This window comes from Leptonotus elevatus, chromosome 12 (genome assembly GCF_054856555.1).
Source record: "Leptonotus elevatus isolate MCC_2025b chromosome 12, RoL_Lele_1.0, whole genome shotgun sequence".
In the NCBI taxonomy this organism is placed as follows: domain Eukaryota; kingdom Metazoa; phylum Chordata; class Actinopteri; order Syngnathiformes; family Syngnathidae; genus Leptonotus; species Leptonotus elevatus.
In genome coordinates, this window is record NC_141250.1 from 20,678,054 (window position 1) to 20,695,476 (window position 17,423).

General features: G+C 41.3%; 2 protein-coding genes across 2 annotated transcripts; both read right to left on the reverse strand.

Moving 5' to 3' along the window:
• Positions 1-425: 425 nt before the first annotated feature.
• On the reverse strand, positions 426-10,893 carry LOC147164976 (ras-related protein Ral-B). Its single transcript, XM_086091204.1, has 5 exons — positions 10,719-10,893; positions 3,777-3,960; positions 2,305-2,513; positions 2,037-2,214; positions 426-1,370 (listed from the first exon to the last, which is right to left on the reverse strand). The coding sequence occupies exons 2-5, from the start codon at positions 3,891-3,893 to the stop codon at positions 1,248-1,250; spliced, it is 627 nt and encodes a 208-aa protein (XP_085947330.1). The 5' UTR covers positions 3,894-3,960; positions 10,719-10,893; the 3' UTR covers positions 426-1,247.
• Positions 10,894-11,422: 529 nt separating this feature from the next.
• On the reverse strand, positions 11,423-17,056 carry rmp64 (ribonuclease MRP subunit p64). Its single transcript, XM_086091493.1, has 9 exons — positions 16,956-17,056; positions 16,613-16,767; positions 16,399-16,487; positions 15,127-15,255; positions 14,129-14,203; positions 13,738-14,036; positions 12,494-12,552; positions 12,187-12,401; positions 11,423-12,108 (listed from the first exon to the last, which is right to left on the reverse strand). Exons 1-9 carry the CDS (start codon positions 17,038-17,040, stop codon positions 11,796-11,798), a joined length of 1,419 nt encoding a protein of 472 aa, XP_085947619.1. The 5' UTR covers positions 17,041-17,056; the 3' UTR covers positions 11,423-11,795.
• Between the last annotated feature and the right edge of the window lie 367 nt (positions 17,057-17,423).

Genomic DNA, 17,423 nt, shown 5'->3' on the forward strand with positions numbered 1-17,423 from the left:
AATGGCGGAGCTACAAAAACTTTGGCCGCACAATAGACAATAGAACGAATCACAGGTAACAAAGCAACTTGTGCGTCGTCGGGGCGCATCTCAATAGCAGGAACATCCGTCACATCGGCCTGCAGGGAATCGATCGGAATTTGTTTTGGGTGGGCGGAGTTCTGAGATTTACAGCGTGTGCCGAAAAACTGATTAAGAAAGTCTTGATTTGAAGATATGATTTTGTTTTCATTCACACGCCCATCAAAATGTTTTGACTGATTCCACGTCTCTTCTCGCGGGTTCGACTGTCGCTCATCTTCTTCAAATTTGTCCAAAGCAAAGCGCAGCATTAGAAGTCATTCGTGGTTATTGTGAGAGAGCCAAGCGTCAAATGAGGACTTCAGAAGAACGCTTTTGAAAGAAATTCAAATCCAGTATTCATATTCCGTATATATAAAAACACATTTATTCAGCACAGGATAGAAATAAAAACAGTCACAGTAGTGGGGTGGGAAAATGGCAAATTGAGGCGTGGAAAAGTACAAACAAATGTTGGAAAAGTCGTATTTCCCGTAGTTTCGACATCGTTATTGACACAGAAAAGTTAGTGGGTTAAAAATACATACTTTCTGCCGCTGAAATGGTTTGAATATTTTTAGTGGCAACCTCTGAACATCTGCTGTAGTGCCCGTTTTTCAAACAACAGAACAGTCGCTTCACACTTGAGCCGTCGTAAGGAAACGGTCAATAAAAGTGCACAGAATGACATCAATATATGAGGAGCACCAGATAAAAAAAAAAAAAAAAAAAAAAAAAAACATGATCCAAAGAAATCATTTTTGGCCGTGTATGTTCTTATTTTTGCCGTGGCGAGAAAAGGCAAATTCATCATAAGACTTGGTTTTTAACATGACAGGCAGTAAAATAAGAAGACAAGCCAGAATGTGGATTCAGATTTGAGAAAGCACAAAAATACGCCGGAGACAATCAGAAGGCAGTCAGCGTCTCGGAGTCCCCGAGACGAAAAGGACGTCCCCGAAAGGGAAGAGTTAGTGTCGCTGGAAGTTTGGTGGATGGGTCAGGACGCATCCGCGGTGAGCTTCCGGTGGCGCGGCAGCCCAAATGGCATCAATCAACAATTAAGTAGTTGACATGCGCAACTCGTACGGTTTATAAAAAAATGTACATTTGAATTGAATGGCGAAAAAAAAACTAAAAACTGGGCAGTTGGTTTGTGCGTCATTAATTAAGGTCCGTGGAGTATTTCAGAGTAGACAACATCTCTCTCTGAAGCTCTTCTTATTCTTCTTGTTCTTCCCTTTTCCGTTTTTATCCTTGTTCTCGGACATTTTCTTCTCCCGGATGTCACGCATCAGGTCAAAGAAAACCTAAAGTGGACGACCAAAAAAAAAACACAGCTCCACATACAAGGGCACCACTTCAAGGTTGTGCGTGTGCATACAGGAGGGGGGGGGGGGGGGGGATTGGGAGGGGGGGGGAGTCAACGAAGTCGACAAAAATGTTCTGCCTCGCATGTTTGGGCCGTTAATTTGGTTTTCTATTTTTTGCAGACGCACGTCGCATTGAATGGTGGCTGTGATTTGGTCTTAATTTCTTCTGTTAGTGCACCATCTAGTGGCCAAACGGCGGATGTGATTTGTCCATTTAAAAGCGCTCACTGATTAAAGACATTACAACACATTGAGCTTCCCCAAAACACAAGAAAAAAAGTTCTGAATTTCCTAAAAAAAAAAAAACACTTGTGTTGTAATTATTATTCCAAAATATAACCTGCAACTCAGTTTAAGGTGTTCATCACTTAACCAGTAGAGGGCAGTCATCCACTAAACATGAAGAAGACAGGAAGAGGGAGCTATTGACCTCATTCATGTAGCTAACACAAATCGATTAATCGATGGAATAAATCGGCAAGATAATTGATTTTAAAAATATTCGATAGTGACAGCACTAGACACAATAATAATAATATATATAAAATTCTTTACATATCCGTTGCTTTGCTTCCGTTGTTGTGTGTGCGTGAGAATAATCACCTTATCAACATTGGCCCTGGTCTTGGCGGACGTCTCGACGTACTGCACCGCCCACTCATCGGTTTTCCCGCGGGCCTCGTCCACAGACACCTGCCGACGGTCCTCCAGGTCCGACTTATTCCCGACCAGCAGGAGCGGGATCTTGTCGTCCTCCGCCTTCACGCGCAGGATCTGCTCCCTGCGAGCGGACGACAACACGTTTGTTCCAGTATGCTTGAAATGATCCCGGATGAAAACCTGACAGGCGGTCGGTCGGTCGCTCGAGCACCTGAATTCCGCGGTGGCCGTGAACGACTCGTGCTCGGTGATGGAGAAGACGAGCAGGAAGCCCTCGCCGCTTCGGAAATAGTTGTCCCTGATGGCGGCGTAGTCCTCCTGGCCGGCCGTGTCCAGGATGTCAATCTGGACCTCCTCTCCGTCCAGGACCACTTTCTTCCTGTAGCTGTCCGCCTTGGTGGGCTCGTAGTCCTCCACAAACTGGCGACGACACCGCGCATTTCCTCTTCAGATTTGAAGTGTAATTCGGCAGCTTGGTGACGAAGTGCTGCCTCCACGAGTGAAAACTAGTCCTGCTGCCTTTGCAGAGACTCACATGCGCTCCACAGTTGTAACTGTCGTTTTATTTTATTTTTGTGAGCGTTGGGGGTCAAAGTGCACCCAAGTCTCACGTCTTCCACTCCCTTAGTCGCCATGGTAACAAAATCTGTGCTCACCATTGGCCCAGTAGTATGTGGGCGGGGCAAACAGTGACACAGGTGCATGAGACACGTCAACCCCCTCGAAACAGGCTAATTTTAGCAACAACAAAACAAATTCAAATGTGCTTCAATTCTTCATCCTTCCCACGTTAGACACATTAAGACGCAAAAAAAAAAAACATCATACATTTCCGTTAGAGCACCTTGCACCATTACCAGTTTAAAGCTCACCTCCTACATGAACTGCGGGGCACGAGCTCAAAATCTAAAGGTGATGCAAGTAAGTCAAAAAGGAGGGCATCACTTTTTTCAAACAGTTTGGATTGTATTCCGATCCAAAACCAGCACATATATTTACTATGTGCATATATTTGCATGTATTTGCTTACTCGGCTTCAATGTCCTAAATTCAACCACATTGAGGAAGTCATTTTGTCAGTGACCTTAACAATGAGGACATGCACCAAACTGACACTTTATGAGGATATAGATATATATATATATATATATATATATATATATATATGTATATTCCTCATAAAGTGTCAGTTTATTTTGTTTCCATTTATATTTATTTTTTGTATTTAATTTTTGATATCAGTTTTTATTTTCATTTTAAATTATTTATTATTATAACAACAAAATACATATATATGTATTTATTTATTTATTTAAGGATATATACTGTATAGATTTTGTTGTTTTTATTTCCATTTGTATTTATATTTTGTATTTAAATTTTGAATGATATTTTTCATATCCGTTTTTTTCCCCTCGTTTAAGTCATGTATTTATTTATTTATTTATTTATTTAGTATAGTCATTTATTTTGAATTTTGGCAGTTTTGGTCCTCCATAGGAAAAATTGTTGGAAAGGGAGTGGAACATTTTTAATGGCAGCCAGTTTAGTGCTCCATTTTTTTTTTTTTTTAGTTTTCAATTGTTATTTAAATAAATAAAAAATAAAAAAAACGGAGTCATGTTGTTATGTATGAAACGTGCTATATAAATAAAGTTTGATTTGAAAAGAACAAAAACTTACCTCATCATACATAAACTGCAGGGTGAGAGCCGACTTGCCCACACCGCCGCTGCCCACCATGATCACCTTGTGCAGAGCAAGGGAACTCTGGTTTTTACTTTTACCGGTAGCCATCATTGGCGTGGTCTCGGCCTCGCTCGGACACGCCCCCACACGCAAGACTTGTCAGCACTCCTGGCGCAACCTGCCAAGGACAAGCGGAGCGTTCAGAACCACCGTGACGGACCGAGAGAGAAATCTCCAATCTTCCTGTTTCGATGAACTTCCGAATCCCGCAAATGGATTTTGTGAGGTCGTTTCAGTCGATGGGGCGTAAACAAACGAAGCAATTCCTCCGAATCGTCTCCGGCTTGCGAGGCGCAAACAACGGCGCTTACAGCCGGAGAGGGTGAAAGTTCAAAGTCAACTGCTGGCAGCTGACTTCCGTATCGTCCATCTCAAGGTCAGGCAAAGAGCGTCTTTTACTGTGTTGTAAATAACTGCCCGCACTCTAAGAAGCTATTTGTGTCGCAAACACGACCCCCGTCCATGTCGTCACACCAAGATGACTATACAAGAGTGCAATGTCACACGAACCCGAGTGGACACTTCAATTATACATCCGTCATTTGATTTGTTCTATTTGAAAGGGTTGCCAAGACGATTATCGGGTAGAATTGGTCTCAATTGAACACAAAATGCTCAAGCCAGGCACCACGCAGCACGGGTTCTCCTCGAACCTCATGATCCACAAGTGAGTGATGGCAAACTAATCTTACATGCGGTATATCTATATATATATATATATATATTTTTTTTTTTCTTGAAAACTTTTTGGGTGGTTGCCAGTTTACTTGGGCGGCCCGCTCAAGTATTAACATGGTGCGGTAAACACTGCACGAGTTTCACTTCTTTCTGTCACCTTTCATTTCTTTTTATAAAGAAAATAATTGAATTCTAATGAAAAGTTCAGGGAGATTCCAGGGTCATCGGTATGTCCTAAAACGTTAAATGAAAGCTTACACAATACCGCAGCTCTCTATAGTAAATAAATGTTTCCAAAATTTAAAAATAACTGAAATCTTCAACTTTCATGTGTCTTTGTTTTGTTCAGCATCATTTCTTTTAAAGTTACCGGAAATTTTAAATAAATAACTCCCCAAGTTCCCAGTTATCGGCTGTCAGATTTTTAAAAAATGGCCGATATGGATATCCGTTAAAGTGCCGAATATCGGTGCCGATAATCGATCTCTATCCGTAAGTCATATCGCCGAGTAACCTACCTTTTTTTTCCCAAATTCCAAAACACACAAAAGGAATCTTTCTAACAAAAAAAACATCCTCGTTGTAATCCATTATCGCTTCACACTATACATCGTTGGCACACGTGACTTGCACTGCGAGGTCAACAAAAAGGTCAAGTGCGCCAAGTGTCAACGCCGAGGAAGTGGCATCATCTTCCCCGTCTGCCCGAAGCAGGAAGTGAGTCCGTTGTGCGTCCGCTTCCTGCCTTTGTTAGCAGCGCAGGTCAGTGACAGGCTTGATGGACAGGATGCCCACATGTGCCCCACTCAGCATTTACGCACGGGGGAGAGGGGGGGGGGGGCGGGGCTTGGAGTTGTTGACCTAAATTATTCAAATGTGACCCATTTCCATGTGCACACACAGACATTTGTAATACTGTAAATAAACAAATCAGGTGTATAATCAGTTACTTGAATAAAAATACTTGAAACGTGTCTAATGGACTTGTCTAAATAAAAATATGTTGTCCTGTGTTTGAGCAATGGGAAAAGTGCAAATGGTATTTAGGCCTGACCCATATAAGGAAGATAGTAAATAGGAGGGGGGGGGGGGGGCGAGAGGGGTCTCGAGACCACTTGGACTGCAGAGCTCCTGAAATATACATAAAACTGTGCAACATCGGGGTTTAATCAAGACTCACACGTGGGGGGGGGGGGGGGTGAAAATAGGACAGACCCACTCCCCCCCCCCCGACTTTGATGAAAGAGGACAGAAACAACAACAAGCCAGGCCACGCAAAAAGAGGCAATTTCTCCAAGCGGTAGTACATCATGTCAACGTTTGGGTCGATTAGGCGCCGGGCGACGCTCGTGTGCGTTAAGAGAAACTGTTCCATCACAGTTGAACCCGGCTGCCACGCCCACAAAAGCGAACCATGAATACATAAATAGGAGCGTTGAAATTGGATGGGCTGACATGAAGGACAGAAGGGGAGGCGAGTAAATGCTAACGACGCCCCTCAGCATGATGGGAGTTCGCCATAATATCAAAATCCCTTTGCTAAATATTGACAGTGATAGCTTGACTTAGAAAACGGACTTAGGAGAGATTTTTTTTTTTTTTAAACAATCTAATTGCAATATTTAATCCATCCATTTGTTTTTCTTTAAGGGGAAAGTCTGGTCTAAATATGTTTTTCTGGTTAATATTGCGTTAGTGGAATATGAGTTGAGCAGCACAATCCAGTCATTTTTATCCAACTCCAAGGGGCGGCCATTTTGGAACTTGCTGTCGACTGAGGATGACATCAATAGGTCTCAGGTAACGACCAATCACAGGTCGGCTTCAGAAAACCGGTGAGCTGTGATTGGTGGTTGGCCTGAGCAAGTGGCAAAATGGCCGCCCCCTGAGATGGATCAAAACGACTGGATTGTGCTGCTCAACTCATATTCCACTAACGCAATATTAATAAGAATCTCATGTTTAGACTAGTGAATAAATAAATGCTTTGGTGATATAAAATTAGGCGTGCGCCAAATTAAGGGGCAAATGAACCGTGATTTAATCAAGTGTGTCGATTTGACAAAAGACGAGATGAGGAGAATGTCTTCCCCCATAATTCACCAAAACCAAAAGCGCAAAAGATTTTTGAGTCCAACGATGATCGTTAAATAAATAGTACGGTGGCCTCAATCCAAACAGCGCATTATAATCGTTCACAGTATTCCTGCAATGAATTCCATCTCTTGAGAATATGCGAGTCGCCCAATCAAGCGTCCGCACAAGAACTCATGTGATTTAAAAGAGCAAATGAGTCTCTCTTGTAAAGCTGGTAAAAAGCAGCCGGGCAGAAATGGAGCAACAGCAGCCCCACAACGCATACCAATGACGCCACTGATGCCAGGAGGCGTCGACAGAGGGGGTCTTTGACCGAATCGGAGTGATCAGCCCTCGCGACTCTCAAACGCAAATTGAAATTCGGTTACATTTAGAAGAGCATTAGCCCAGCATTGTGAGTATTGCTGATGGGGCGGTCAAATGCACAGAACAATATGATGGAACCTCCTCAACCGTCTAAGAATATTGTGTGTGTCTGTCATAAGCTAAGCATCGAGCCTACCCAAAAAAATAACAAATGATAGACTGTCTTCTTTCATCAGTAAATACGTTCGTTCTCAAGAACCGGTAATCCGTTGAAGAACAAGGATTGGTTTCACCCAAAGCAGCATGCAAAAATTTTGGGTTACCGTATCATGGAAAAAAAATTAGAATCACGATTATTTTTGTAATCATTGAAATTACGATTATTTAAACGATTATTTTTTTGCTACAAAACAAGAAAATGTTTAAATATTTAAAAATATTAAGACAAATTTTTTTTGGGGGAAACATTATAATTATTTAAGTTCCTTTTGGACCGAACAAGATTTATTAAATGAATTCAAATAAAATAAAATAAAACTCAAAATGAATATTAAAAATATTTCATTTTTGTTTACGATTATACCGATTTTGTAATAATTGAAATTGTAATTGAATTTCGAATTAATTGCACAGCCCTACAAAAAATATTGACGACAATGTCACTGCTCTGTGACGTCACCAATATCTTTTGCTTTTTTTGACACCCAAAACATGCCCAAAAAAAAAAGAGCTTCTGAAGACTAAAAAAAGATGAAGATTTTCTCACTACATGACTCAAGTTGAACATCCGTGGCTGTTTGTTTTACTTGGCATCCGTCATTTTCTCCATAAACTGCTTCATGCTTGAATGACCCGGACAAGCTTGGCGAGATCCTCTCCCACGCCTTGTGCGTTGAAAAACGCACTTGACAAATTTACACATCGGTGAAAAAAAGCTGCATTCCAGCTGACGAATGTGAACATCCACGCCGTTCATCAGAACAAAACACAAAACAAGCCGCTATGTCTTTATGAAATAAACTCCACCCATGAGCGAGAATCCAAGATTTAGCAAACCAGCTGGAACTTGTAGAAGCCAATCTTATCAGCATATTACAGTTTTACTGGCTCGCAATTTGGAAATCGAGCGAATTATGGGTCGACTCTGACTTGCTCGAAAGCCGCTTGTTGCATTCGACCGTTTCTCAACAATGAATCATTTGACGTTCTTTTTGCGAAGCCTTGCCATTTTCATGGAAAGGAAAGAAAATATTCTTGGAAGACTTTGGAGTGTCCCAGTAGGGATTTCTGGACAGAATTTGTGATCTCGGACATCTCATCATTGGATCACAATCTCTACACCATAGGTGTCAAACTCCGGTCCTGGAGGGGGCCCCAGTCCTGCAGGTTTTGGATGTTTCCCTTCTCCAACACAGCTGATATATGATCAGCTCATCAGCATAAGCCTGATAACGATCCTGCTGATTGGAATCAGCTTGTGTTGGAGGAGGGAAACCTCCAAAACCTGCAGGACTTTCGCCCCCCAGGACCGGAGTTTGACACCCATGCTCTAGACCAGAGGTGGGCAATCTAGGTCCTCGAGGGCCGGCGTCCTGCAGGTTTTGGAGGTTTCCTTGCTGCAACGCAGCTGATTCCAATCAACAGGATTGTTACCAAGCTTATGCAGAGCTTGCTGATGAGCTGATCATATATCAGCTGTGTTGGAGAAGGGAAACCTCCAAAACCTGCAGGACTCCGGCCCTCGAGGACCAAGTGTGCCCACCCCTGCTCTAGAGCATGGGTGTCAAACTCCGGTCCTGGGGGGCGAAAGTCCTGCAGGTTTTGGAGGTTTCCCTCCTCCAACACAAGCTGATTCCAATCAGCAGGATCGTTATCAGGCTTATGCTGATGAGCTGATCATATATCAGCTGTGTTGGAGAAGGGAAACCTCCAAAACCTGCAGGACTCCGGCCCTCGAGGACCAAGTGTGCCCACCCCTGCTCTAGACCCTTTCACATTGCCTGGAAAAGACTTTTCACAATTTATGTTCCCCCGTCAGGGATCTGTCTAAAGAGCAAAGACATGAAATGGAGGATTGAAGTCCATCAGAAGGTTTCAATGCTGATGAGTTCTCTCCAGCTCGGATGTGCAATCTTGTGTGAAAAGACTCTCGAAATAAAACAAGTTGTGTCCCACAACGTCACGCAGCAGAAGTTGCGCGGCTCGTGCTGGAAAATATAATACAATAATGTCAGGAAAAGCCTACTAAAACAACTGAGACTTATTTGGCGTGCTCCTGAAATGGCGGCAGATTTTCACCTAACCCAAGTTTGAACGCGATTGGCCAATTGAGTACAACCACATCCCTATTTTTCCTAAAGGGCCGTGAATATGCGTCTCGGGTGCTCAACCTGGCATCCTGAGCGGAGCTGCCGGTGTTTTGCAAACCGTTCCCACGTGACAAGAACGCTGTGGAAAAAGTATTCGGAAAAACTGGCCAGTGGAAAAGAGGCTCTTGACATTTCCATCCCAACTGAGCTATTTGAAGTTAAAATCCGACCGCCACGTCCCTCCTTGTTGACATAATGCAGACAATTGATGACAGCTTGGTATGTACCTCTTCCAAATCCCTCGCCTCACTTTCCAAACAGCATTAGAACCGTCTGTCTTATCTTGCACCTCCCACTGCCAATACAAGAAGCCTACAAGACCGAGGCGCGCTTCAAGCTGCACGGTTCTCTGATCTGCACCATAAATGAAAAAATGGAAGATACAGTAAATGATTGGCTGATTCACAAAGTGTTAGCTGTGGTATGCGCGCGCTGATGCAACTATGTTTGATTTCGAACTATGTCCCCAACATATGTTTTAGTTTCTGTTAAATCGTCAAGACAACATAAGAGACACACACACACCCATTTCCAGATGTGAATCTCCCCCTATTTTGCCATTATGGTCAGCTTTTGTTTTGTCCACACGCCAAACGCTGAAGGCGACTCCGGTTCCGATTTACGACGGCGTTTTCGAATTTTTGAGTAAAAGTCTATCATGTAGGCTAACGCGGTAGTTTATATGTCATAGTTGCAGTAAGTATGTGTAGGTGTGGGGTGGGGTGGGGGGGGGGGGGACACTTCTGGACCATAAATTTACCATCAAATGAAAAAAATGTGTATTCTCGAAATGTCGTATGTCGGGACCATATACCAAATAGATTGCTCCTGGAGAGTTTAGAATTTTAAGAATGAACCGAAGCCTAACACATGAATGCAATTTGGAGCTGATTATGATCATTTGATGAATTCAAATACGAATAGTAGCTTTACTTGGATTTACGCCGAATTATGACAATTCGCCGTAACGTAGAACATCACATGAGCTTTCGTAAAGCAAGAGGACGTTTGGGTGGGTCGCCTACTCAGCAGGAAAACTTTTAAGCAACAAACATTCACCTTAGATGGGGGAAACATTTCACAGCAAAAAAAAAACCGCAATCGTGTACATAAGTATCGATAAACTATCAATATTACACTCGCTATTTAACAACAACGCTAGTTATGTTAGCGTCAATGTCAACTCAGAAGTAGACAATTCTCGACTTTGTGTGTCTACAATTTCATGATAAACGAGTCAACTGCGTTACTAAAATGTCATTAGCACGTCGCTGTTAAAATTACGATAGTTGCAAAACAAGTGAGTTGACTTGACAGTGATTAACAGATAAAGTAGTGGAAACAGAACCAAGAGGTAGCTTAATTGGAAGCTAACGACCAAAACTAGAACCATATACAAGACATTCGGCAAATATTCTCAACTTACCAAATGCAGGATTTGTGCCTTTGGTCGATGCAATCTGGAAGTTTGGTTTAAGGGACCATATCGACGCATTGGTTCCTTCAACATAAATTTAAAAAAAAGAAAAAAGAAAAAAAAGGCAACCCAAGCAACAAAAGCCACACCTTCCGGATGTCAAACAGCAACGGCCAACAGTCTATTCAGGCTGTGTCAAGGCACGATCGGTGACCACTGCACGATCTGTGACGCGCATGCGCAGAAGATCGGCCATCTTGGATCGCTAACTACGGCAAACACATAGGTCAAAACACGTTCACACAAGCAAAATAAAACAGATATTGCGAAATACAGCACAGGTGCACGTTTGTTAAGTTGACTTTTTTTTTTTAAACTGCACAATCCAGCACAAACAAACGGATTTCGGATCCGTTTCTCAATAGAAGGGGGGCTGGGTGAACTCTGGATCACCTAAAATAAATAAATTAATAACTGCAAAACAGTAATAGCACAAACGAAAGAGACTATTTCCATCAAATGTTCCGTGGGATGGGGGGCCAACTTCACGCACGTAACGCAGCTACATAGTGGATGGGAGTCAAGAGTTGAACTCAATCCTTTCATAGGAAAGTCTACACACCCCTGTTCAAATCACTCCATTCATCCATTTTCTGAACTGCTTATCCTCACAAGAGTCACTTATTAAATCAGAGTCAGCGCACACATTTGCCACCATTAAAAACAAGTATTTTAATTCTGTCAGCGTCACAAGTCAAATAAGCATATACAGAAAAATAATTAATTGTTGAGGCAACGGGTGCAATGGCGCCTGAAACCCAGTTTATAAAAGCCGCAGCCTTGTTTTCATTCTCAGTTCATGCAAATTGCTTGCAAAAACACTTTTGAAATCTGTGATGGTGGAAGGATACAATACAAGCAATTTAAAAGTATTTATTCCATAATTTAAGACTAAAAATGACAAATGTGAATGGTTGTCTCTCAATGTGTCAGCCCTGTGATTGATTGACAGGTCACCTGTCCCACCTGCGAGCCTGCGCAGGTTAATTGACTAAGAAATTGACAACCGGGTGCATTTCAACACAGTCACAGACCCACCGAGGCAAAAATATCATCTATGTCATCATACTCATTATTAAACATGGATGCTGTTGTTCCGTTTAACCAATCACCATTCGCCAGCACTGATGACGCACGCTTCTTCGGCTTGAGTCTCTTCGTCGCATTATTTCTCATTTTTGAAGATCTAAATAGTCTCCAAAGTGACGTGAGACGCGTTGTCAGGCAGCCCCGCCTCCGGCACAGAGCGGAGGGGCGGGTCTTCTTCTGCCGCGGGCCCCGAACGCCGCAGAAAGCTCGGCGAGCTTCTCGTTTAAACGCCCGCAACTTCTTCTGCAAGCTGCAAACAAAAATGTACGGCATTCAACTTTGTGTTGCCCCCCCGTGACACGTTTGCCGAAAATGTTGCCGTCCTTACTTGCAACCCGCAGCCTCCGCGCTTCTCATCTGCCGGCACTTCAATCTCAGGAAGGTTAGACGGAGTTCAGTTGGATTCATTTTGTGCGATTTGCACCACAGGATCATTTTGTCCAGACTGGAGCTCATGTTTTTGAACGTGGCCACTTGCTTTGTGTGTCTCTGGAACACGCGTTCCCTCTCATTCTGCCGCCGTTTCTCTGGCAGGTTCATCTTCTGCCGTACCGCAACGAGATTTTGATGAGATAAGAAGCAGCAGCAGCAGCGCGTGCATGGCGGAAAACGCTGAATGTTGTCCAGTTACATACCTTTGCTACGGTCCTGTGATTGGTCTGAACGCGCACGACGCTGGCGTGCAACAACAGCTCTGAAAAATAGATTTTTTTCCTCTTCATTATTGTTATTGTTTCCACGCATAACATCGTGGACAGCTGCCATTTTGGTGCTGATCATACATATAAAAGACCGTTTCGCCAGTAAAAAGCAAAAATAAATGTTAACATATAAAATAAAATATATATTTTTTCATTATGGTTTAATATCTCAAAGTTATGATTTTAACATTTTGCATTGACTTTTTACCGTTGTAAACAAGCTTCCATAGGTCATGCAAAATGTTACAACAGCTTAGGTTAGACAAAAGACAAACAGTTACGCAGATGTTTTTTGTATTATTAATGTGTATTATCCGTTCAAAAAAAACAAAAGGTATCCCTAAAAATGAGCTAGCCCCAAGGACAACATGAGTAGCCCACAGGTCTGTTCTAAAAATAGCTTGCCAGTAACAAAACACTTTGTCTTGCAAAAAAAAAAAGAGAGAAAAAAAAGGCTAACATTTATTTAATTAAACTTAACATGGCACGTTTTTTAATGTACCAAATATTAAATATATATTAAAAAAAATTGTGTTCAATCAGAAAAAGGCTGTTTTTATTTACCCAAATATTTTTTGAAAAACTACATTTCAGATCTGTAATTTTATTTTTAATCCCGGGATACCGCGAGATTTTTGCTCACGATTATCATACCTAGTGCTGTCACAATTGAACATTTTGAGGATCAATTAATCTATTGATTATTTAATCGATTAATTGACTAATCGAATACATTTAAATTTTGCATTAAAGTGTATTGTTTATTAACCAGTGATTGGTGTTTATTTTGTACTTCATATTCGTGTAGGTTTTAAAAAGGTTTTTACTATGTTACCGGTTTGGTCATTGTTTTCCAAAGTAAAAACAGATGTTCGCAAATGTCATATTTTGATCAAACACAGAAAATAAGAAGATTTGGACAATTTTAAATGAAAAAAAATCTCCAAACAATTACTAAAATAGTTAATTAATTTTGACAGCTCTAAATACGATTAGAATCTAATATTGGACCATGCCTACCGCCATCTAGAGGGCACCAGTGAGCGTTGCCACATGCCAGTCCACGGCTGACTTCAATGTTATTTCTTGGAATCACAATCAATGCCCCAAAACTGACTCAGCAGAAAGGAAATCTTGAAACCTAAATAGTATAGCGATACACTACGCACACGTCCCACCTCTTCTCACAGCAACACCCAGGTCTTCTTTCACCTCCCTCATCAGTCTCCGATGGTCCACTGTGACGGGAGGCTTCTGACTCTCCTTTTCTGCCCGGTGAGCTGCGACGCAGAGCTCAGATGTCGTTCCCGCAACGGGTAACGCTGCACCAGAAGGGTCGAGGAAGCCGGCCACATCGGCGGGCAGCTCGAAGTCTGTGAGGAAGGGCATGGGCCGAGCGAGGGCTACTTCTGCCCGCAGCTCCAAGAGATGCTGGTAGAGGGCCGACAGACAGGTGAGGATTGCTCTGAAAATAACCCTGGTGGCCAAGAAACAACCGCGGACGACCGCTGTTTAATTGACGCAAACAACCCATGAAGAATTTAGCGATAAAAAAAAAAAAAATCTCACCAGAAGCGACTGAGCATGCTGGTTATCACCATATTCAGGATGATAAACTCGTATCGCATATGCTGCTTGGATAAACTGAGGGTGAATATTTAAGGGAAGTAGTAGATAGCGGCGCTGTCACTTTTGAATCTTTTTCAAATGGATTACTCCAACAAATAATTGATTTTCATTGAAGTTTTTGTTTAATCCACTAAGGTTGAATGTGAGTTGAATTGAGTGGATAATGCTCATTATCTTCTGTATATATGCATTATTAAACACCAACAAAATTAGCCTATGCTAAGCGGTTAGCAATCGCGATTAACATTAGCGCACTGGCAGTTACCTTTTAAAGGTAAACTAACACTAACCATCATATCTAACATGAGTTGAATTAAGTGGATATAACTACTAATAATTATTATCTTCTGTGCGTGAACATTAAACACCAACAAAATGTGCCTATGCTAAATGGTTAGCAATCACGATTAGCATTAGCACACTAGCAATTACCCTTTAAAGGTCAACAAACACTAACCATCATATCTACATGAGTTGAATTAAGTGATATAACTACTAATAATTATCTTCTGTGCGTGAAGATTAAACACCAACAAAAATAGCCTATGCTAAATGGTTAGCAATCGCGATTAGCAAAATTCAATTAATATACCACACAACTACAAAATTAGCATAATCGTCCCAAAAAGATATTAATGCTAATTTTGAGTTGTTTAAATGTATACGTTTGCACCCTTATTAAATTTTAAAATAACTATTTAATACATTTTGTTTCATCCAAAAGGTATTATAGTATTTGTCTAAATATTTTCTACGTTTAAGCATGTTCTTGTTTTGTACCCAAAAAATAAACGATCGCCCTAATCGTGATTTCTATTATTACCAAAATAATGGAGATAAATATTTTCTTCATAATCGGGGCTGCTCGATTATGAAGAAAATATTTATTTATCTACTTGCTGTTTGTTTTCTGGTGGCGCCGCATCTGCAAAGGATACACAAAAGCTCTGCTACAGCGTTTCAACGCGCAGCTCATCAGTTGCGCGGCTCCCAGCACTTTGAGACATTGCCACTCCAGCGTGGGTTGGCTGGGGAGATCACTCTCACGCGCCTCCAATCTTTGCAAACTGAAAGCAGACACAAGAAAGACCCAAGAGCTGAATTTGCACCGTCACCACGCCCCAAATCATCTTTCCCCAATTGAAAGGAGTCATTGGAATTCACTCTTTCGCCCTACAGACACCATCGGTAATTTCGTCAACGGCCGTTTTCAGCAGCAAAATAAACAACTATTTTGTTTAAAAAAAACAAAAAAAAAACGACTGTCATTATATAATTTAATCATTATTTTTTTAATCTAAAATAAAAAAATTGAACTTTTTACCTTGGGGGGGAAAAAAGGATTTTTTATCGTCATAAGATAGGCAAACTAAAACAAAACAAAAATATTGTAATGTTACAACTTTGATCTAAAAAAAACAACTTTTTTTTAAATGTGATTAAAAATAATAATAATTACTGAAAAATATGCTATTTTATTCTTGTAACATTATAAATGTAATCTTTACTGTGTCCGGCAAGTCTCCTGCTAGCAGCAATCGCACGAGAACTATAAGCACAAATTCTGCGCCAGTGAATGTGCCCTAGCTCGTGGTATAATGGTTAGTTTCGGTCACCACCAAAACACAGGGTCACTGGATTGAATCCCAATCCGTAAAAAAAAATTCAACATAAATTACTTGAAGCCAGATACGAGTTGCAAACGCTCCATTTTGTGTCACGTGTTTATTGAAGAATTGAACGGTAATTAAATTTTCCATTTTAAGACGCGATGCAATGCATGACTCGGTCAGTGATTGCCTAATCACAGCCATTCATGGTAAAATAACGCAAGCAGGAGAGTTGCCGGTCACGGATAAATATCCACCGCCTATAAATTAAATCTTGAAGATGTACTACTTAAATCTCAAAAATATATTTTCTACCTTTAAGCCGATTTTTGCTGTTCTTGTTAAGTGTGGTCCTGAGTGTATTGACAATTCCGAGATGACGTCACAAGTCCAAATTGTTCGGTCAAATAAGTGAACGAAATCTCTCCACTCATTGAAAAGCATGCAGGATTTTTTTTTTGAATTCAAAATGTGATGAAATGTCGCTTGACTACTATAAAAATGTGCCTGCTTTGTACGATAGTCACAGACGAAAGCAAGTATCCGAAATGCCCCGGATGTTTGGAATTCTCAATATAGCGAGACAAGCCTTGTGCCTACCATTGGGACATGTCGGGACACAAATCCTTCAGACTCTGCAGAGCGACGTCCAGCTTCATCTTCTTCAGTCTGTTAATGCACTGTTCCAACTGGATAACACGAATCAGACATAAGAAAATGCACATTTAAGCTTATTGTCAAACGTGCCAGCAGCATCACGTGATGTTGCATTGTACTTGCGTCACGTGATGTTGCATTGTACTTGCACCCTAACCTGCTTGAGGACCCGAAAGGTTTTGTTGCTTCTTGCGCTGTTGTGGAAATCGTACTGCAAGACGTACAGAACGCGAACTTCCGTCTGAAGATACGTACTCTGAAGTACTTTGAGAATTTTGTCGTTCTCCGTCAGCAAGTTTTTCACAATCATACCTGGAAAAAGCAAACTTGAAATGTTCACAGGCGACTTCTTATTGCACGGTACGTACGCAACTTTCACCACACGACAGTAGGTGTCTCCCACGTGTCACACAAACACCCCAACACACGGTTTTCTCAGTTCGACTGGACTGACAGCACACAAAGAATAATAACAATAGAATCCGAGCCACTTTTCTAACCTGTTTTTTCCGTAAAATTCGCGCGGACACTGGAAATAGCACTGGGCATCAGGACATGTGTCCTGTTCCAGAGATCTCGTGCCATTTTGTGCTAAGAAAATACGGAAGTCCCACAGCCAATAGCAAACGAGTAAATTGTGACGTCAAAAGAAGGGGTTGAAAAAATATCACGACTGCGTGATTTTACGCAATCCAAATAGATATATTTTTATTATTTGTTTGTTTTGTTCGCCATTGGGCCAAAATGAAAGGGAAAAAAATGAATATTTGAAGCTATTATTAATATGTTCTCACATACAATTCTAATGAACTTTGCAATTTTCTTTGTCATATTGGGGTCTTTGGGTATTTGGATGTACAGTATATTTATTGTATTTTTTATTTTATTTCATATTCAGAAGGAAGCTGAAATGGACGTTTTTCTATTTACCCAGTGTAACGCCAGTCTCATTATCAGAGTTAAATGTT